Below are 22,276 nucleotides of genomic sequence, written 5' to 3'. Positions count from 1 at the left end.
TTTGTGATTTACTTGGCCTCCGTCGCACTGATAAGGAACTTCAGATTTCTCTGCAGTTTGTTCAACGTTTTGTCAGTTGATGACAATCATTTCGAGGAAGAAACAGTGAGAACACATACATTCTCTGCTTGTGCCAAGTTCGAAAGCTCTAGGTGAAAACCGGTAGAAACAGAAAATAAAACCCATAGTTAGAAGGGAGAAAATGGTTGTAATATAGCATGCTCTCTGTTGAGCAAGATGACCAATGGCATCCCTCCCAATGCGTTCAGTTATACCGTCTTGATTCAGGGGCTCTATAGAGGCAGAAATTTGGAGGACGCTGTTGACTTTTGTGTTGAGATGTTGGAGGCTAGTCATTTCCCCAATGTCTCCACATTTACCACTTTAATTGATGGTTTTTGCAAGGACAAAGGGGTCCAAGAAGCAGAGAGCACTGTTAGGAGGTTGAGAGAGAAAGGGTTTTTTGTCAATGACAAATCTGTTAGAGAGCAGTCATTTAAGATATGATGCTTAGTTTTTCAAGAACTTCCAAAGCAAACAGCTATGTAAGATACAATGTTTTGACATATCCATGCAGTTAAACGGCTAAATGCATATGATAATTCAACTAAGAAAGGATAATTTCTTCATATTTAAAACAAAGCAACTAATATTTAGAATAATAAGTTTTCAATCGGATTGCAGTTCTACTCGATTGAGTCTTTTTCTAGGTGAGAGTCTGGGCAATATCATTAGCTGTTGCGATCATTGGAGTCTTTTATAATATTGACTATTTCCGCATATTTTGTACCAGCTTTTTTTAAATCGATGTTCTGTTTCTCCAAATCAATTAATTGTTGCTGAACGCCAACGTGGTGAACTTGAAGAGATTGTAGTAGTACAGTTAGATAATGATTTGTCTCTTCAAGATTGTTTATCTGGATTGTTGCTTCTTCAACTTGACTACGTCTCATCAATAATTCTTTGAAATTGAAGTCTCTGATTTCTAATTCATTGATATGATGCAAATAACCAAGTGCTTCTTCAGTTGCTGCATTTTCTGATTTCAATTGTGTTACTTGGGGAGTTCCTTTGAAAGTTTTAGTCATTTCTTTGTTTGTGCCTAAAACTTGTACTTGTATAGTCACATTTAAAGTAAATTTGTCTCCATCTAAAATGGTGTTGTATATAGGTTCTTCATAAATATCGAGTGATAGTAGTACGGTATTTAGTATTTTTCTTCTTGAAGCTTGAATAACTCTGGCGTAATCCATTTCTCTGCAATAAACAATTTTATCGAGATTAGGAATATGTCTTAGTTTAGAATGTTTATAGTAGAATCAACGTTAGCTAAGTGTGCAAGGAGGCAATTTTTTAAAATGATTACGAATTTGATATTGTTGTTTGAAAATTAGGTAGGTGAGGTGAGTGCTAAAAAGAGTCCTATAAATTAAATGATCGGGCATAAATTAAATGTCAATGGAGGAGCCATTGACGCATACAATAAGCTTTTCTCATGGCTGCCAATAAAAGACAACATAAAAGAAACGACTAAAGTAAGGTAATAGCTCTATGAAAAATTATACGTCTGCGGCTCAGTCTGGGCTGGTCCTTTGAATTTGAATTTCCAAAATCAACAGTTCTATAATTGGCTTTCAGTGGTACAAAGTCCTACTCATGTTGGGTGAATTGAAAATATGGTATATGTTGTCTCTGAATGTCTATTGAATCATTCTGTTTATATTATTGGAATTTGGCATTATAGAACTTTCATTCTTTGTAGATGGAAGAATTACGCGCTGAAAGCCAACAATCTAAATCAGCTGGAACAATTGGGCGCTCTAAAGGAGCTTCACTGCCCTTGTCACACACCAGCAGATATGTGGTACTATAGTGACTGACTTTGTACGCTAGAATAAAGAGGCAATATCTAGATGAACTTTGCATTGTTTTCTTCTAAGGTAATATGCTTTTGAAATTGTTTTTCATGTTGTCAAAACATAAAAGGAGAGGAAAAACTATAGAGGGCAATAATATATATATATATATATATATATATATATATATATATATATATATATATAATCATTTAGATCTATTAAAAATTTAAAATAAGTTACATATCCTATCCCAAATAAAAAAGTTACATAGAAGTTACATAAACAAAAGTCGAAGAAATAAAATTTAGGAGAAAAAAAACTAAAGATGCAAGAGTTTGACCTTTTTATTTTAAGCTTTTGCTATCACTGCTCGGCTGCTCTTCTGTGGGGAAAGAATTATGTTTTATGTGATCTGAATCTATAGTTTTTTGTGTTAGAAGTCCTATACAATTAGAATACTAACTCTATTTGCCTCTTTTGGTGTTGTACGGTTAGTAGAAGTTGTATTAGAAACAAACTCTTTATTAGAAACAGATATTTGAATAAGGGCTTGCTACATATGTTTTTTGTCTTATTACCGTTATGAATTCTTTGCACTTATGTAAATTTCTAAATGTTCTGTTGCACATAGTTGGTCCAGATATGGGACATCTTGTTGAAGGCTCCAATAATACTATTGTTTTTATTAATTTCTTTTTTTCTGTTTAAAAGATTTGTGACATTCAGCTGAAGACTCTTAGTCCTGTCCTCTCTTTGGTTCCTGACATGGTAAGGAAATTTAGAGCTCCTTGAGTGAGTTAGGGTCCTGGAGCCAGTGGTGACCAAAAGCTGCTCGAGAGCAGTAGATAACATCTGAACTGTTAGTTAAAGATACCTCTCAACTTCCACTGACATTTGGAAGAGTTTCTCCAAGTGATCTATTGCTGAAGGATTCAGAGATTTCTAGAAAGCATGTTATGATTAATTGGAACTTAAATGTAAGCGTTTTCATTTGCATGTGCTTCGTGTTGCATCTTTCCAACTCTTGAGGTTCTTCGAGATGGTATTGAGTATTCTAAATTTCTAATGTTTTGTTGACAGAAACTGAAATGGGAATTGGTGGACATGGGGAGCCTAAATGGGACACTTTTGAACTCTTTGACGGTTCACAATCCTGACAGTGGAAGTAGACATTGGAGTGAACCCATTGAGCTGACCAGTGGGGACATAATTACACTTGGCACAACTTCAAATATATTTGTGAGTTGAAGTTCTATTGGTTGTATTGAACTAAAAAGTAAGCTCGTCATGCAATTTATACTCTAGACCCTTGGTTTTATCTATCTATTGGAATTAGGTAATTATTTTCTATAGGGGTATGGATATATTCCACTGTCTCGTGTGCTCTTTGCCAGCCTTGGTAGAAGATGCTTTTTATGATAGCGATATTTATGTCACAATGTAGGTCCTCTAGTTCCTTTATGTTGGTTTTATGTAGTTAGCATGTTCTATGTCGATTGTAATATTTAACTTGTAAATATGGCAGTTTGAAAGTCATGTTTGTATGATATAGGGGCTATCAGGTGTTTGTGTGCAATATTGTCATGAGTTGGTACTGGTGATGCAAAGTTTGATGCCTCCCCCTAAAAAAAAAAAAAATAAAAAATGGTAGAGACGATAATAATCGTCATTATCCTGTCCAGAATTCCTTCTGTCAATCATAGAAAAAGATGATTATTGTCATTGTCATGCTATGCAGAATTCCTTCCGTCAATTATAGAGGAAAAAGTGATTATCATCATCGTCATCCTGTACGTAATGGCTCTCAAATATTTTGAGTTGGTCAGGATAAAATTCTTTTAATAACAGAAAATAATCAAGAATAAGAAATGAAATAGGAGAATTAACTGTCCTTGTTACTTAAAGTAGAGCACCTATTTATGTCCATGTTACCAGTCTTTTGCCACACAAACATATATTTCATTGTTAGGTTCCCATACCTCTGATCTTATTTCATTCTTAGGAGGCAATTTAAGGCATTTATTTATACCATCATCACATGTAAAGCAAAGTACATATGTTACTTTGTAATAGTTGATGTTTGCACCATATTTTAAAATACCACAATGTGTATCATGTTTCAATCTTTAGTTTGTGATTTTTCATTCCACCTTACTTATGAGGTTTAGATTACTCACGTCGAAGACCAAATTCCTTTTGGAGTGGGTATTGCTTCTGATCTGATGGGTTTGCGCCGAGGAAGCAAAAAACTTCCAATGGAGGATGTTTGCTATTACCAATGGCCTCTTCCAGGAATGAACAGGTTTTGATTTTTGAAGTTTTGTCTTGAAGTTTCTATGGATTGTCCCCATTTGGTTTGCGTTAATTATATCCACATTGCAGTTTGGACTCTTCGGAATCTGTGATGGGCATGGTGGTTCAGGAGCTGCAAAAGCTGCTAGCAAGTTGGTCCTTATATCCTATTTTATTGATTCTAATAGTATCTCAGTTTGATCCAACTGGTTGATTAAAGCAAATGAACATGGATATAAACAGTGGCCTTCCCCTCTTCTATATAAAAATGGAAGATGGTATAAGAATGTCTTGGGTATTCTAATCTGTTCAAAATTGTTTTTAGAAGGTAAGGTGATTTATTGTTTGGTTGTGAAGATAGGGATTTGAGCGATCTACCTATGTTTTTTCATAAGGTCATGGATGCCCTGATTAGGAGGAGATTATATGATAATAAAGGAAGGGATATGAGACAGAAAGCCAGTGTGTCGATAGGTTTCATGGAAGTATTCACGATATGGATATACCAATGTCCAGGAAAGGCAAGGAGCTAGCTGCGGTGGAAAAAGACAGGATGGTGGTTCACCAATTGAGTTGAATTATTACGTGTTTCAGTTTGTATACACTTATCTTTCATCTTCTCTCGCACCATTTCCAAATGTTTCCATCTGATTAGAAACAGATAACTATAGAAGTTATCAACCCCAACTTGTATAAATTCACACAATGTACCTGTGAATTTATACTCCTATGATGTAGCTTTGGCTAATAAGAATATAAGTTTTGATGAATTCTGTCCAACTCCTATGTTCTCTCCATCTCCTTCCCCATCCCCACCCACTTATATCACAATCAATCATTTATCTAATGCTCTTTTACGCACTGAAAGTGCTCCAGTCATCATACTCAGAGACAATCTTTTTTCAGTTACTATTGCCTTTGTGAAGGCTACCATTACTCTGTAATCTTTCTTTTGGGAGTGCCTTTTTTAGCATCTTGTTAATGAGGTAATCTTTTTTGATTGGGGTCTAAGTGAACTGTATACTAATAAAAATGAATCAATGTTCATTCGCAGGTGGCAACAGGGCAAGTAGCAAGCACTAGGATGGTTGTTCTTTGGTATGTGCAGAAGCTATCTTAGAAGGTAAGAATGTTGTTAAAAAAGGACCTTGTTGTTACCTGTCACTACTGCTATATCATCATTTGATGTGCAGGTTTTTCTTGCATCAGATCCGGTTGCGGTCACCAGGTTTGCGTTAACATAGGATTGAAAATCGATGCATAGAAGTTCTATTGTTCTTTGGGAACCTGAAAAATGGGTAGGGAACACTACTGTCTAACCCTGTGGGGTAGTGTAAATTATCACTACTTCAGGTGTTGTTAACAAAATTTTCAAAAGTTAAACGCTTTTTGATGAGGTCAATTCATCCATTAGTAATAAGTCTTTAAAATTTTGAAGTTGTTCAACTATAATTTGTTATATAATTTGTTTGTAATCTTGTTAATTTTCGTTAGTGTTGTGGGTGGAAGTTGTTCTCTTCTTCAGAAGGGATTGTTGTACTTGTAGATTATACTTGAAAGGGTACACAGGCATGTAATTTATTTATAGGCCGATTTGAAGGTGTTTGAAAGGGGATGATTAGAGATAAGATGATAGAGCTCTAAGAGCATGATTGAAAGGTTATTTGGTCTGTTGCTACTCCATTTCCCTCTGTATATTTTGTTCGTACTTGTGAAGTTTCTATATAATTTACGTATAAATCTACAAATTTTCCCAACCTTTAAATAAGCCATCTCAATGCATTTGATACGTACTCGTTGGCGGTGCAACACTCTAATCGCTAGCTTCTTTGTGTTGCCCAGGACACAGCAGATCGAGCTTCTTTGTCAGCTGGATTGCTGAGGCAAGCTACATACATAAGTACAAGGCTCGGATCATTCAGGTGATGACTATACACATCTTTATCAGTTACTTGCTTACTCACATATGTATTTACTAATTAAAGAAAAGGACGATATACATCACTATAAGTCTTTAACTTTAAGTAGTGTAAAATTATGACAAATGTAACTGAAGCCACAGTATTTCATAGCAGGGTTTTGTAACAACACAAATAAAAAATTTCTTTTGAATTCCTGCTTAGTATAAAACCCACCATGGATTGCTCTCCAATGTTGTCTATATATATACCAAGCAAGATTTTTGTATATAAGTTGATACTTTTTTGAGCTCTTGGTTTCAGCCACATCAGATTGTCTCTAATGGACATGTCTTCAATATTTTTCTGAACCAAGTTCTATTGCACACCTAGTCACTCACTTCGATGTTGTACCCTTATCTTATGAATGAAATGGAGTCCACTGTAGTGTGCACTTTTGTTGCTATAACAATCCGCTCTTTCTACTTAAGTTCGTTAAAGGAATGATTCCTTTACATTTATGATTGATCACAGTGTTGTTATTTTACACATGCTTATGAGCTTATCGGTGGATGATCTTAACCCCTATAAAAGATTAGAGATGCAATTATATTAAGAATTCATCACTTACTGATGGAGGCAAGATAGGTTCTGACTTTTTGGGCTTATGAAATTTCGTCAGGACATTGACTAATAAGGCAATTGAGGCTAATGATGGGAAGCCACTACCTCTCTATCAGAAGGCTCTTTGTGGGTTGACAGCTGGAGCAATTGGATCTAGCGTTGGCAGTCCAACAGATGTAGCACTCATTCGAATGCAAGCTGATGCCACCTTACCTCTTGAACAAATAAGGTACTACAAAAATGTGTTCCATGCTCTATATCGTATTGTTGCAGATGAAGGGGTTCTATCCCTATGGAAAGGTGCATGGCCTACTGTAGTGAGGGCAATGACATTAAATATGGGCATGCTCGCTTCCTACGATCAAAGTGTTGAGTTTTGTAAGGATTCATTTGGTCTGGGTAAAGCTAGTACTAGAGTCGGTAAGATATATAATCATTTCGTTTCGTATGAGTCTACAAGCATTGACAGTGTTTATTAGTTTTCTCTGTTTGCTTAATTACATGGATATGCACATTAATTAGGACTCTTGAAAATAGATTTAGTATATAAAGGAAACATAATTAATTGGGACTCTTGGTTCGGGCAGTTTTTTTCTCCTATTTTTTCTTAATCCCTTTGCAGATGTGGACACCCTCACAGCACTCCAAAAGGGACTGCTATTATATATACTAGATTTTGGACCCGGGCATACGCTTAGGATCTATTAAATATTTTGTATGCTGAAAAGGCTATATAAAATGTCTCACACAAATTTTCGAATCAGAATATATTTTTATTGAAAATAAACCGAAATATGTTAATGACCAACGATTATGGTGCATAAGTACTTGGAAACTAAGGGATCAAATTGAGATAGCATCTTCACTTTGTGGTTTGGGATATTAATCCGTAATTTTCAAATAGAATTATCTTAAACTCGATCTAGCTTGTATAATAGTTTTATTAGAGATTTATGATGATTTAGCGGTAAATCATCAATGTTCGCCTTACGTACTAATGTGTACAAATCACTAAAACAGATTGATTGTTTCCATATCCTCAAAGAATACACTACTTCCACTTGAAAAGATTTATCACATAAACGTGTCCTACGAATCATTATATTAAATTATTCTAAAGAATATTAGCAACTGTGCATAACTATGAGATATGAAAATTATATTAATTACTCATTTAAATTTCTTGCACCACTCTCTATAAAAAGGAAGCACCACACTTTGATAAAACTCATCGAGTTCTTTTTATTGTTAGGTTTAATAATAGAAGTTTGATTGAAGTTTTGTGAGAATACCCAATGTGGCGAAGATAATATTGAAACTACTTGAATAGCAAGGCATTCCCAATCACAATAAAAAAATTATAATAAATACTATTTAAAATGCAAAACTATATTTGTCAAGACATTTATTCCCCCAACATATAATACAAATATGTTTTAGGGTTATTACTTCAATGCATATGCATCAAGTTTCTGAATTTCAATTAATTATTCTTTGAGGTTAGTTTAATGTAGTACGTTGCATCCAGTTTCTAATTTCTCATTAATTATTCTTTGAGGTTAGTTCAATGCAGTTGCATAAGTTTCCGATTTCCCGTTAATTATTATTTGAGGCTAGTTCAGCGCAATTGCATCCACTTTATCATTTCCCATTAATTATTCATTAAGGTTAATTCAGTACAGTTGCATCCAGTTTTCGATGCTTCATTAGTTAGTCTTTGAGATTAGTTTATTGCATTTGCATCCAGATTCCAATCTCCCGTTAATTACTTTTTGAGGCTAATTCAATACATCTGCATCCAGTTTCTGATTTCTCGTTAATTGTTTTTCTAGGTTAGTTCGATAGTTTACAATTTCTATACAGTTTGCATATATGTAAGAGTCTGTTTTTATAAACTCACTTTCATTTTGGGTTCCTAATTACTCGTAATTACTCATGTGAGAAGGCTAAAAAAGTGGACATTTATGCTTTGAGGTCAGTGCGATGCAGTTATATCCGACTTCCGATTTCTAGTTAAGTATTTTTTGAGGTTATTTCAATGCATTTGCATCCAATTTCTGATTTTCCGTTAGTTAATATTTGATTTTAGTTTAATACAGTTGCATCCAGTTTTTGGTTTTCCGTTAATTATTCTTTGAGGTTAGTTCAATCCAGTTGCATCCAATTTTCGATTTTATGTTAATTGTTCTTTGAGGTTAGTTTAATGCATTTGTATCAAGTTTTCGATTTCCCGTTAATTATTTTTTGAGATTAGGTTGTTCAATGCAGTTACATCAAATTATAGTTTCCCGTTAATTATTCATTTAGGTTAGTTTAGTGCAGTTTCATCCATTCTTCAATGTTTCGTTAATTAGTTTTTTGTAATTAGTTCATTACATTTGGATCCAGTTTCCGATTTCCCGTTAATAACTTTTTAAGGTTAGTTCAATACATCTGCATCTAATTTCTAATTATTTATGCTTTGAGGTTAGTTCAATACAATTATATCCGGTTTCTGATTTCCCGTTAACTATTCTTTGAGGTTATTTCAATGCATTTGCATTTAGTTTCCGATTTCCCACTAATTATTCTATGAAGTTAGTTCAATGCAGTTGCATTCCATTTTTAATTTTCTGTTAATTATTTTTTGAGTTAAGTTCAATACATTTGTATCCAATTTCCGGTTTCCCATTAATTATTATTTGAGGTTTGTTTGATGTATTTGTATACCGTTTCCGATTTCCCGTTAAATATTTTTCAAGAATTTGCATCCAATTTCTAATTTCCCATTAGTTATTATCTGACGTTAGTTTAATGCAATTGCATCCAGTTTTTGATTTCTAGTTAATTACTTTTTTAGTTTAGTTTATTGCATTTGCATAAAGTTTCCGATTTCCCGTTAATTACTCTTTGAGCTCAGTTATGTATTTGAATCCAGTTTCTGATTTCCTTATAATTATCCAATGTAGTGTGTAATGCCAACTTCTACTAATCCATCTGTAGTGTTCTTGCAAACATGACATAAAAATTAAATTATGTTTAATTTACTATGTGGGATCATCGAAGATTATCCAGCTCCCCCATTTTTTCAGTTAATTATTCTTTAAATTATGCATGACTCACTATGTGGAATCTTCAAAGATTATCTACTTAACGGGTGTTGTTATATTAATTATTTTGAAAAATATTTGCAAATATCTTGCGAGAACTATTATTTATTAATATTATATTGACCACTCAAATTAATTTCTTAAAACGTGAAAACCTCACTCTCCATTAAAAAAAAACTCACCTTTGATAAAACCATTCAACTTTATTTTGTTGTTTAATAATAGAAGTTTGATTGAAGTTTTGTGAGATTACCTAATAAGGCGAAGTTCATATATATTGAAACTACTTGAATTGCAAGGAGATCCTAATCATACGGAAAGAGATAAGATAAACACCATTTTAAATGCAAAACTATATTTATCGAGACATTCCCACAACATATAACCCAACTATGTTTTGAAGTTAGTTCAATGCATTTGTATCCAGTTTCTGATTTTCCGTTATTTATATTTTGATGTTAGTTCAATGCAGTTGCATCCAATTTCCAATTCCCGTTATTTATTTTTTTAGATCGGTTCAATACAGTTGCATCAAATTTATGATTTCTCGTTAATTATTCTTTTCGATTAGTTCAATACATTTGCATCCAATTTCCAATTTTCTATTAATTGTTCTTCGAGGTCAGTTCAATGCATTTGCATCAAGTTAATTATTGTATTAATCCAAATTCAAGAATTGCAAATTATTGTTTGAGGTTAGTTCAATTAATTTGCAACCAATTTTCGATTTTCCGTTAATTACTTCTTGAGGTTTTGCATCCAGTGTATTTTTTGAGATTAGTTCAGTGCAGTTGTATCCGGTTTCCGATTTTCCGTTAATTATTTTTTAAGATTAGTTCCACGATTTGCATTATGTTTCCAATTTATAATTAATTTTTCTTTGAGGTTAGTTCAATGCATTTAACCAAGTTTCGATTTCCGTTAATTTAATCTTTGATGGTTAGCTCAATGTATTTGCATCCAGTTTTCGATTTTCCAACATTTTTTTTTATGTTAGTTTGATGTATTTGCATCCAAGTTTTGATTTTCCGTTAATTATTCTTTGAGGTTAGTTTAATGCAGTTATATCCATATTCCGATTTTCTATTAATTATTTTTTAAGATTAGTTTAATGCTTGCATTTGCATTCAGTTTCCGATTTCCTGTTAAATATTATTTGAGGTTAGTTTGATACATTTGCATCCAATTTTTGGTTCCCCATTAATTGTTTTTTAACGTTAGTTTCATTCAGTACTATACATATTTTAAAACATTTGTCATTATTGTTTTGCCGTTATTTTTTATTTTATATTATATATTTTATGATGTTATTTTTTGTATAATTGTTTTTAACTATGTTTTGAGGCCGTGTTAAGGATATATTCGAAATAAGTTGGTGTTTTATCATAGACACTAAAATTGAATGATTTATAATAGAGAATTAGTTTCTACAAATCACCTATATTTTAGCATTTTTTTTTATTTGATCAAATAAATAAGAATTTGAACACTAAAAGTGTTTGATTCGTAATAGGAAATTACTTTATACAAATCACCTACTTTTTTAGCAATTTTTTTTTATTTGATCAAATATATAAGAATTGGAAATACATTTAAACTCTCCAATTGGTTTTCCACATTCCCACGTAGACTATTATAAAATACTATTTTTATATTTAGAGTGTCATAGAATCACGTAAAGACTAACTCTATTATATTAGAGTGTCACATAGAGTGACATAGACTAACTTAAAAAAGAAGATGCATATAAGGAATTTCACTCGAATTACGAGATCGTGCGGAAAACGAACATCAGTCTAAATCGAAAACTAATAAGTTAAGAAATTTCAAGTTGTTTTCCGATTTTGAAACGCGTTTACTTGGTCATATATAAATTGACGAATGGGCCATGAAAATATTTGAAGTTACAACTTTGACGATTCTGTGCAACTCTCCTTGATGGAACCCGTCGTCTTCTTCGATAAAGTTTCTCCGCCGGAAGTTGAAGAAGAAGATATAGTAAGCTTACCACATGACATAATCTTTCAGGAGATACTCATCCGTGTCTCTGCGAAAACTCTTCCCAGATTCAAGTGTGTGTGTAAGCATTGGAACACATCAATTTCTAATACATGGTTTGTGAATGCTCACGTCCTTCGATCCAGATCTCTACCACCAGATGATGGCATTATCCATACGAGGCACCTTCGCTTCACAAACTATATCACTGAAGAGACGTTCGACACGAAATTAGATGACATAATTTCTGGTTTCGTGGGCCTTGTTACCTCAACTGATGGTTTAGTTGTTGTCCGTGCTTATGACGAGGATCCAGTTACTCTCAAGTACAACCATTGTTTCTACATTGTCAATCCGGTTACTTGCTATCAGATCAGGCTTCCTCCTCCACCCTCTCACAATTGGGAGTATTGCCGACTGTTGTTTGAGAATAGAGAGTATTGCCGACTGGTGTTTGACGATACCACACGCCAATATAAACTTGTGGTTTGGGATGTAAACGATAAATGTGATTACGGTAGTATCTCAGTGTTGACACTAACTACTGGCTGCCGGAACGAACCATTTTGGAAACCGCTGAGTCTTCCGAAAAGTTGTGAAAAAGCTTTGGAATATCCAGAAGTTTTAAATGGAAAAATTTATTGGGTTTCTTCTATTAGGAGTGAGAAAAGATATATAGTTCTCTCAATGGACATCGCAAGTGAAGAAATAGAAGAAATTAAAATGCCAAACCATTGCAAGTTATGCCTGGGTAAGGATTGGATGTTAAAGGTAGTGGAGGTCGAAGGATCTTTGTATCTTGTTTATAATGCTTCTGATATGCATTGTTATATTATTTGGGTATTAGAAGATTGGAAGAAACACAAATGGGCTAAGCTTCATCAGAAAAAATATGTGATGCATGATTCTTGTGATTGCTCTGGCTCTGATTATATTAAGATTAGTGGTTGGGTTTTGACGGATTAGAAGACAAGGTGTTATGCAGTAGAGGTACTTATTTTATCTTTCACTTCAATAGCCTCGCTTGTTTGGGGAACATCCAATTTGGATCGAGGCCAACTACTACTAATAACTCGTCGGTTTCAAATTCAACAGAAGATTGCTCAACAAACTGGTTTAAAAAGAGTTTATTCTAAAAGTTTTCAGCTGATGACATATTTTGTTTTATTATTTTTTGTTGTAATTATGTCAGTGATTGCTGTGAGAATGTGTGAGGAGAGAATGGGAAGTGATATACATTACTGTTTACTGAATGACTCCGTCTTTTATCCGAAATAAAACGACCTTTCACAGAGCCCTTCCCTGTTGTAGAATAAGTTGAACTGATTAAGTTGGTCTGTTTGCAGGGAAGCTAAAAGATATATATTGGAAACGGACTATTAATCTGAATAAGAAAAGAATTGCAAGATTTCTGATACGAGTCCTGTTGCTAACATTTCAAGCCCATCTTAAGTATACACTGAATGATATATTTACCATAGAAAGAATGACAATTTTCCTCACTTTGTTCTACATAACGCTAGATTAGTAAACTATTTTCACATTACAATTATTTCTGATTGGTAAACTAACTCCATCTCCCTTGTCAAGAACAATAAATTCCGAAATGCACATTGATGTGGATCCTTGAATGAATGTCAGATTTGAGACACGATGATCCAATGTTTATGATTCTCACATATGAACTGTTGACTGGAAATGTGTACTCATGCACATCAGCAGCCCACATAGTCACACACCACACACAGCGCACCACCTGCAACAGACATCAGCACACACCACCTGCACCACACAACACACTATCGCCTAGTAGACAAAATACCACCTACAACACCTTGCAGCAACAACATAACCCCCACATGCCAGTAACAACACTTGGCAGCATCAACAGCACCTGGAACCAATTACAGAACCAACACCCCATCCACTCAATGCACACCAGTCCATTATTATTATTCACTGCATCTCTTTATCCTCTCTCTTATACCCCTACCAAAAACTCTCCCACACACCACTCTACTACCAACACCAAATTAAACCACACACGCACACATTACCACACACCACCAGCACAACCACCTACACAACCTGCATTACACATCTGCACCACCAACACGGCACACCACGTGCACTAACACACCACACATATCCCACCACCTACACCACACACAACATCACCACCACTTGATCAGGTCTTTCGATAAGAGTGACCCCATATGATGTCAAGCCCATACTGCAGCATTTGGGTTGAATTGGCAGAAAAAAATGATACCAACCCTTGTAGAATAAAGGACCTGCATCCAGTATCATGTACAATCAGAACACTCAAAAATACATAGCAACATTTACATTAATCTTAGCTAGACCGTAATCAATTAGTTTTATACACCGACACACACCAAAACAGTAATACTAGCACTACTACTACTACTACTACTACTACTACTACTCTAAGCTAGGCTTCAATCTGCAGGTCAGCAATACTACTACTAGTTTTTAACTGCGCTTAGCACCAGTAGTAGTACCAAAGTAGGTGAAGGTGATCAGGTAATAAGAAAGAACAGAAGATCGATCAACTGCTAAGTTTTCAACATATGTGAAACTAATCAAACTTAAAATTTAACAAGTAAATAAGTAATCAAACTAATAAAACAAATAAATATGACAGAGAAATTCATATTTATATTCATTGATCAATTTGCAGGAAGAATAGTGGAATATGACACACCAGCCAAGCTTTCTGGAGAGAGAGGATTTATTTTTCTCAAAGCTTATACCGAGCACACAAACACGAACTAGTTCTTCCATAGTGAATCTACTTTCATTAAAGAAATCTAGAATCAAATCTATTCAAGCCCCAAATTAACAAAATGATCATTACCACTCGAACAATCTTCTAACTAGCCAAACAATCAAACACCCATTTCAATTAACTACATAAAACAACCAAATCAAAGACACCCAAGTCTCAAAACACAATAATTATCAACTCAATTCATTAAGGTTTGAACTCTGTATATCTGATGTGTACACTTTTGGTGAGACGGGAAAGGTCAATGATGAGAATTTAACTACCAAAACTTTACATCCTGCCTATCCACAATGAGAATGCAATTTACAATCTTTTTCCTTTCTTTAGAAAGGGTTCTGGAGTTTAATCTTCACTAAGCAACTCATCCCAAGATTTCCCTTCCAAAGTAATTGGAATCTCATGATCAAATACAAAACATTGAGAATGCAGTACAGTCTTTTCATTAACATTACCTAGCTACAGCTTTTACAGAAGTTGGTGGGGGTGAAAGCCGCAATTCACAACAAATTACATAGCTAATGTCAAGGGTTCAAATCGGCAGGATCCATATTCTCGGCCACCGAGGACTCTGAAGCTTAATCTGCCTTCATATCAAAATGACACTTCATAAAATCCTACAAATCCAATGTCTCATGGACGCCATATCAACAATTTGGTCGAACATATGGCAAAATCAACATTACAAACAGTAGAAAAATCATCAATTTCTACACAAAATGGAAATATATCAGGCAAAGCAGTCTCAGAAGAAGAGGAGCACAAGACTTACACTTTCATCAAGTTCTAGAACACAATGGAAATCTTTTTAGGCTATTTATAAGTACAAAAAGTAGGTCTTATACAGTTTCCTGTTCAAAACTTTGTGGCTTAAAGTTTTGTGTGTTAACAAGGAGAACTAGTAATTTCCTTTACCAGTCTAGTTCTCGCGCACAACAACCTTAATAGCGACAACTAGTTCATGATTCTACCGCTTTGAATTCACGTCTCTATTTGCACGTAAGGGCATTACTTACTTTCTTTCCCTTCTAAAACATATCAATCTTGGTAGATTCAAACTTGAAGACACATACACCCCTGAGAAACCTGTCGATCTGTCTTGTTATGAAATGGTTGTCACGACATTAATCCTAGAACTAGTCATTTCCTTTACCAGTCTAGTTCTCGCGCACAACAACCTTAATAGCGACAACTAGTTCATGATTCTACCGCTTTGAATTCACGTCTCTATTTGCACGTAAGGGCATTACTTACTTTCTTTCCCTTCTAAAACATATCAATCTTGGTAGATTCAAACTTGAAGACACATACACCCCTGAGAAACCTGTCGATCTGTCTTGTTATGAAATGGTTGTCACGACATTAATCCTAGAACACATTCCTATCATAACAAGCCAGACTCTAGTTTGAAGAACCAAATGCTTGTGATGCTATCAATCTTAAAAACATGACATTCTTATGACCTTGTCAATAGTTGATATACCAATTAAGTGTGATGAAAACTATCACTGGTATGCAAGCCTTTGACCAGTCAACATGCAGTTTGACCTAAAAACGAACATTTCTTGCAGTTTCTAAAACCTTAAAAATATATTCTTCAAGTAATATAGTACATATATACATTTAAAAAATAAGTAAATTGCATAGGGATTCATCCACACCTTGCATAGCTTTCATGAGTCAATGGTTAGAACTTAGAAGCGGGATGTCCAGAGTGCTGGAGAAGAAGAGGATGGAGAGTAAAATATTTACCTGGTGGTGGAGAAATCAGTGCTGGAGTGGAGGACAGAACTTCAAAATGAAGAGTGAGGAATACAAATATACAATCGCTTAGCCTTTCAGAGTGAGGAATACGTGACAGAAGATTTTTTTCCAGACCACCCTTTGTTCCTGGCCTGCCAAATTGCATCCACCATTTCAATAAAATGACACTAAAGTGAGTTTGGCAACTCAAACTGGAAACTAATTAGGAATAGAATAGAGTTGGAAACCTTGGAATGGAATCCATTTGAATAGAATTCGATTCCAATTTACAAAATGTATGTTTGGCAAACTTTCACAAATCATTAGATTGCAATTCCTACTTAATTTTTTGTGTTTGGTTGTCATATTAAATCCTCAATTTAGTTATTTCTTTCTTTTATAAGCCAAATGGATTCTTTCTTTCTAATTAAAATGCAAATAAGGAAATAAAGAAATGAATTCGGTCGAATTAATTAACAGGGTCCTCTCAAGAGTACAAATAAGGAAATGGATTTGTAATTAGAATCCAATTATTTCTAATTCCAAGCCATCAATAAAAGTTATAAAACTATAAAAGTGATATCCAAAAGAGTTCCCAAACGTACACACACTTTGAACACTTCTTGGGAACCCGGTTTTCATTTTCACTCAAAAACATAAAAAAATTGAAAGATCTCTCAAGTGGTGGAGCAAACTAACATTTGGATTCTTGAAAAATGAAAACCTTGCATAATGAGGTGGAACAACAAGAAACTGCAAATGAAACTTTATTAGACCAAAAGGTGGCATGCTTTACAAATAAGAATCAAACAGTCAATGATACCTTCTCAATAGTATTTCTTTAAACTAGGAACCCTGTAGCATTTCTCTTTCACGAAATAATATAGTAGTGTGAAGAATGTTGAGAACTTCGCCTCGAAGTATGCATACCAATTTCGCATAAATGGTCTGTCAATATGAGCCTGCAATATTAACAAGCTAGTATTAAAAACATACTGTCAAAATGTAAGAATATCAAAGTTTTATAGATCAAGTAGTAGCTAACCTTGAAAGCAGCCATAATTTCATTGTGGTTGTTGACATTTCTCAACACCCTTACTAAAGATACAACGGACCTAAAGTTATACTGCTTTTGTTTTTTCATGAATTCCTTCTTTACATCATCCTCAAAAGCATCAAGCCATGATTTATTATCCAAAAGATCCCCTCTCTTCGATTCTAAAAGTTTCGTTAATTCACAGTTTTCCTTACAGAATTCGCTCAAGTCAAAGAAATAGTTAAAGTGCTTCTCTGGATCCCAAAAGAAGGGATGCTTCAGTGCATCTGTTGCCGATAACCTGAAAAAAGGTACATAAAATAATTAGGAGAGAGAGGGTGGGGGGTGGGGAATGGAAGTCTAGAGGCTATTCTTGCCTCACTTGCATCATCTTCACCTAAAATATATTAACTCTACTAAGAATTACATAAAGCTATTCTTACCTCCATTGTAATAACATTTGGCAGAGATGTTCAGCCTGCATACTAATGTATGGAGTGGACGAGGTGTTCTGTTTCATATCAAGTTTCTTAACAAGTTGCTTGTCACATACGTCTTTGCCTTTGGAGATGCAAAAGTATAAAACAATACCAAGAGCAAAACAATCAGCTGTGTTATCATTTATTTTATGAAACCTTCTCCAAGTCTGCCAATAAGATATTCCATCTCCTAAAACAACAAAAAATTAAAAAACAGAGAGCCTGTAAGCATACTACAATATACTCTAAGTAGACTTGAGATTTTATATATTCAAACTATGATGCTAACCATCATCATAATGGTTTGCTGGGAGAAACTGGTTCATACTTATGTCTGCAACTTTTGCATGCAATCCATCTTCTTTTGAGTAGATCAAAATGTTTTGGGGTGTTAGATTTCCATGAACAACATCATGCTGATGCACATAAGCAAGCCCACTACAAATTTCACTGCATAGTCAAAGAGGTAAAAGACGTTTAAAATAAACTACAACAAAAGTTTACATTAAGAATGATCAGTTGACATGAATATACAAATGATCCAAACATCTAGGCGCTTTTGATGAGATAGAGGCCTCTACAGGCCAGAAAAACATTGATGTGTTCAGAAATGGGATCTGGGATCTAAGATACAGGAATTTTTTAGTGTTAATTAGTAGAAAGAAATATGACCTCTGAAAATGTTTAAGTTAGAGTAATTTCATACAAAATGACCCGTCTCACGTACAATGTCAGAATGTACATGATACTCCTATGGTACAGAGCAGATTGGTACTTACAAAAGTAACGCTTTGTTTGGTCGTTGTTTTGGGGTAGGATTTTGTCAATAAATAACTTGCAGAAAAGGAAAAACTTATTATGTAAGTCTTAAGTTTGACATATTAAACCAATGCCACAATCTACATTATACTCCTATTCATGGAACAAGTTGGAAGCTTCCAAAGTAAACTCTTTCTGTCGTTTGTTGATTAGGGGTAGAATATCAACAATGCATAATTTGGAGAAAAGGGGCAAAAATATGCCACGTCATTTTGTCATGTGAATGAGGGGAAAACAATTCATCCAGCACCTCTTTTTAGAATACACATTTGCTAAGGCTATCCTTCCATTTATCTCTCTGTAATCTTGGTTTGAGTGATTTCCTCTATCACTCTATCCTTTCATTTGATACTCTAATTTTGTTTTTTTTTTTTAAAGTGATTTGTAAATCTGGTGTTAACTGACCCCAACACAAACCCAACAAACCAATTACTTTTTAAATCAAAAAGAGCATCCACAACAGATGACATTAAAACTGCACTAGTCATTTGCATTTAATAGTGACTTCGCAAATCTGGTATTAACTCACATTAACACCATAAAATTCAACCAAGCAGTCAGATTGTGATTCACAAAAGGAAACGTTTCAGGGGAAGATGATGTTATTGTATTCAAGAAAAGAAGTAGTAAACTAACCTCATTAAGTTAATCAAAATTGGCGATGGATATCCATTGCTTTCCCATAGTGAGATGTCAAGATTATCCAACGATTTTTCGTTAACCAGACCTGAGAAATGATATATGACTTTGTGCAAATTGCTGAAAGCTTTATCTGTGGCAAAGTAGACGAACTGCTGGCTCTGCTGAACTGAGAGATAATGCATCACCCTTTTATGATCAAGTTGTCTTAGCTTATAAAGGAGGATATGATTTCTGGTGAATCTCTTAGTCCTTTGAATTCTTTTCACTATGCACGATCTATCCGAAAGAGTAGTTACACTTCCATGATAAAGATCAACATTTTTCCATGAACATATTTTTTCTTTTTCTCTCTGAATATTGCCAATTTCTGTAATGCCATCAGGTTTATCGATCTCAAAAAACAACACAGTTTGCATTTCCCTTTTCTTCTTCTTTCCCTTGTTTTCCTTTGAAACTTTGGGTTGCTCCACCTTTAACTCAACAGGTAATCGACTTTGTTCATAGTCCACCAGAATTGCAGAAGGATTCTTTTTGAATGAAAACCTTGTAAATACATAAATGAGACCACCTACTAAACACACCAAGATTGAGAAAAAAGCTTCCAGATAAAACGAGTTCCCACCCCGAGTCAACTGTGATAGCCCCTCGTCAGAAGACAAAAGAAATGGAATGCTATCCTTCTGCCTATCAATAGCTTGTGATAGATCATCATCAAATATATGATGCACTGTCAAGTCACTGTAGCATTTTATCACCACATTCTCTAACACAAGAAACTCATGCTCGCAGAATGCCAGAGCTTGAAATGTAGAGTAGTGTAGAGACCAAACCAAGTTGGATCTCCAATCCAAACATCTGACATCACGATTAGTCTTAAAGACATATAATTGGTCCTCTCCACTACTAGTGAACATTACATCTTCAACTTTTGTTTAGCATCAAACCTCCCTTTAAAAAATAACTCTTCCTGATCTTAAATCGACATGAAACTCTTCTATGTAGACAGTCTTGAGTATTACTCCACATCCAATATCATTATCGTCAGGATGAAACTCTTCAACAATGTTGGGAATCCCCTGCAAAAGAATAGAAAACATGTGAAACACCAATTATGTATCCAACAAGAAACAATGTAAAAAAGGAATGCACATCTTATTCTTCCTCTTGTCATCTAAAGACTTTGTTAAGATTATAGTATCATACTTCCATACTCCACATCTTTTCAGATAGGCTTTAATTGCTTACGACTTCGTAACAAAATCCATCTTAAAATTTGTGATTGGGAAACTTCTCTTTTGATTGTCGTTACTCCATAACTGTAACGAAAGAGGTGCCACATTTTGTATGGTTATGAGTTATGACTGACAAGAAAGTTCAAGTAGGGAGTGGGCTTAGATTTGCAAAAACATAAAAAGGAAAGCCATAATCATCGGAGGCTTATGTCCGTGATTCTATGTATAGAATCTTGAACGAAGGAGATTTTTTCTTTGTTGAAATTTCAGTGTTCATGGCAAAATCTGCTCAATTTGAAATATTATGAAATTGACCAGAAAGATCTCGAAAATATTAAAATAACAACATAACATTTTGTAGCAATTAACCACATAAGAGGAACGCTTGGGAAATGAACTTTCAAGGGGGAACTTCAAGGAATATGAAATCCACAATTTCCACATCATCTTTTAGAAGGGGTATCTTTCTGCTTTCACCCTTATAGGCTTCTTTTTTCGCATTCCTCAACCACACAACACAATATCTATCTAACAAAAGAAATGGTGTGGGGCCCACAAAGTCTCCATCCAGGTGGTTATCATTTATCTTTTTTAGTAAGTTGTGACATGGCAAAAAGAACGACTCCACCTTAGTATGCTACTTTTATCCATAGCGTCTAGATCCATGAGATCGATCTTCTTTTCTAATCTCTCTTCCAACATCTCATGCCTAACTAACCAGCATCAGTCCCTCCCACTCCCACCCCTACAGTCTCCCTCTACAGGTCTACCGATGTTAGTATTACTATAGTATTATAAAACAGAATCTACAGTTTCTTTAGTTAACATAAACCGCCCATTGTATCGCATTTTTCTCCAAACAAACCAACGCCTCTTTTCTTTTCTCCAAACAAACCAACGATCAGGTCCTCATCCCTACCGCCCTCATCACTCCAAATTTCTTTTTTTTTTGTGGAACCCTCCAAATTTCTATTCCTCATCCATATAAGAATTACTATTGTCGTTTCTTTTGTAATAGTGGGTTTGAATTGATGTTTAGTTTACTCGATTTTTACTGGAATTTAAATTGGTTTTGGAAAGGTCGAATTAAATTGAAAGGTAACTATTTGGTGAAAACTAATATTTGCTTTGGTGGTTCAACTGTTTGATTGTTGTGATGTCTCTTCCAATGGTCGGGTCGACAATCAGAATTGTTTCTCTCCCAAATCCAAGCAATGAATGCTAACTAACATCGGTGTAATAATGTTTGTCGCGTCGCCTTGGTGAGATTGAAAGAAATAAACGATAATCTTCATAGAGCGTGGCATAGTTTTCAGCATTCTTGCTGAGAAGACAAAAAGGGCGGAGCGAAAGAAAAACAAGGTAAGCAAAAATTCGACTACTATATATAAAAAAGAAAATGCTTCCTGGCAAATAGTATGCACTATACTAAGATATTACCTTTTAGCTAAACATTAGCAAGTTAATAATACAGCAGCATAATGTAACCAAATTACCCCAATCATCCAAACCTTGACTTCTCATTGACACTCCTCAACCAGACACAATCAAAAGTTTGGATAAGTTAGTTCACGCCTATAAATTATTGGTGACACTAACTTCCCTTTTTATAATCGGCAACGACCCCCTTTATCCTTTATATTCTTTAAGTTTCTCTACCGATGGACCCTTTTTCTCTTTTATATATAGATTTAAAGTTTCTAATGCCTTATTCCTTATATTACAGTTGTGCGTTTTCATTTATATAAAAAAGTTC

At 34.5% G+C, this 22,276-nt stretch overlaps 2 protein-coding genes and 1 long non-coding RNA gene across 11 annotated transcripts; 2 read left to right on the top strand and 1 right to left on the bottom strand.

The window, feature by feature from the left end:
* Nucleotides 1–1,335: 1,335 nt before the first annotated feature.
* On the top strand, nt 1,336–3,388 carry LOC147508890 (uncharacterized). The gene is made up of 3 exons (XR_015216456.1): nt 1,336–1,940; nt 2,571–2,836; nt 2,940–3,388. It is a non-coding gene; the product is annotated as an uncharacterized LOC147508890 (long non-coding RNA).
* An 8,312-nt stretch (nt 3,389–11,700) lies between these two features.
* Nucleotides 11,701–12,726, top strand: LOC147508889 (putative F-box protein At1g32420). The gene has a single exon (XM_086597649.1). The coding sequence runs from the start codon at nt 11,701–11,703 to the stop codon at nt 12,724–12,726; it is 1,026 nt and encodes a 341-aa protein (XP_086453775.1).
* Nucleotides 12,727–13,206: 480 nt separating this feature from the next.
* On the bottom strand, nt 13,207–20,979 carry LOC147508888 (serine/threonine-protein kinase/endoribonuclease IRE1-like). 9 transcript variants are annotated; one of them, XR_015218287.1, is made up of 10 exons: nt 20,492–20,979; nt 19,283–20,364; nt 18,117–18,277; nt 17,792–18,017; nt 17,358–17,649; nt 17,136–17,274; nt 16,429–16,464; nt 16,231–16,321; nt 15,025–15,186; nt 13,207–14,054 (listed from the first exon to the last, which is right to left on the bottom strand). XR_015218287.1 is itself a non-coding variant. In XM_086601235.1 (8 exons), the coding sequence occupies exons 2-6, from the start codon at nt 20,200–20,202 to the stop codon at nt 17,140–17,142; spliced, it is 1,734 nt and encodes a 577-aa protein (XP_086457361.1). In that variant the 5' UTR covers nt 20,203–20,364; nt 20,492–20,979; the 3' UTR covers nt 16,095–16,321; nt 16,429–16,464; nt 17,136–17,139. The 9 variants fall into 9 exon arrangements, 3 of the variants coding, with proteins under 3 accessions (XP_086457361.1, XP_086457364.1, XP_086457363.1); XR_015218289.1 differs by having other exon boundaries at nt 15,025–15,156; XR_015218288.1 differs by having other exon boundaries at nt 16,231–16,286.
* Between the last annotated feature and the right edge of the window lie 1,297 nt (nt 20,980–22,276).

This window comes from Coptis chinensis, chromosome 3, assembly GCF_015680905.1.
Source record: "Coptis chinensis isolate HL-2020 chromosome 3, ASM1568090v1, whole genome shotgun sequence".
Lineage (NCBI taxonomy): Eukaryota > Viridiplantae > Streptophyta > Magnoliopsida > Ranunculales > Ranunculaceae > Coptis > Coptis chinensis.
The sequence above is the reverse complement of the archived record's forward strand: the minus strand, read 5'-3'. Positions and strand labels throughout refer to the sequence as shown.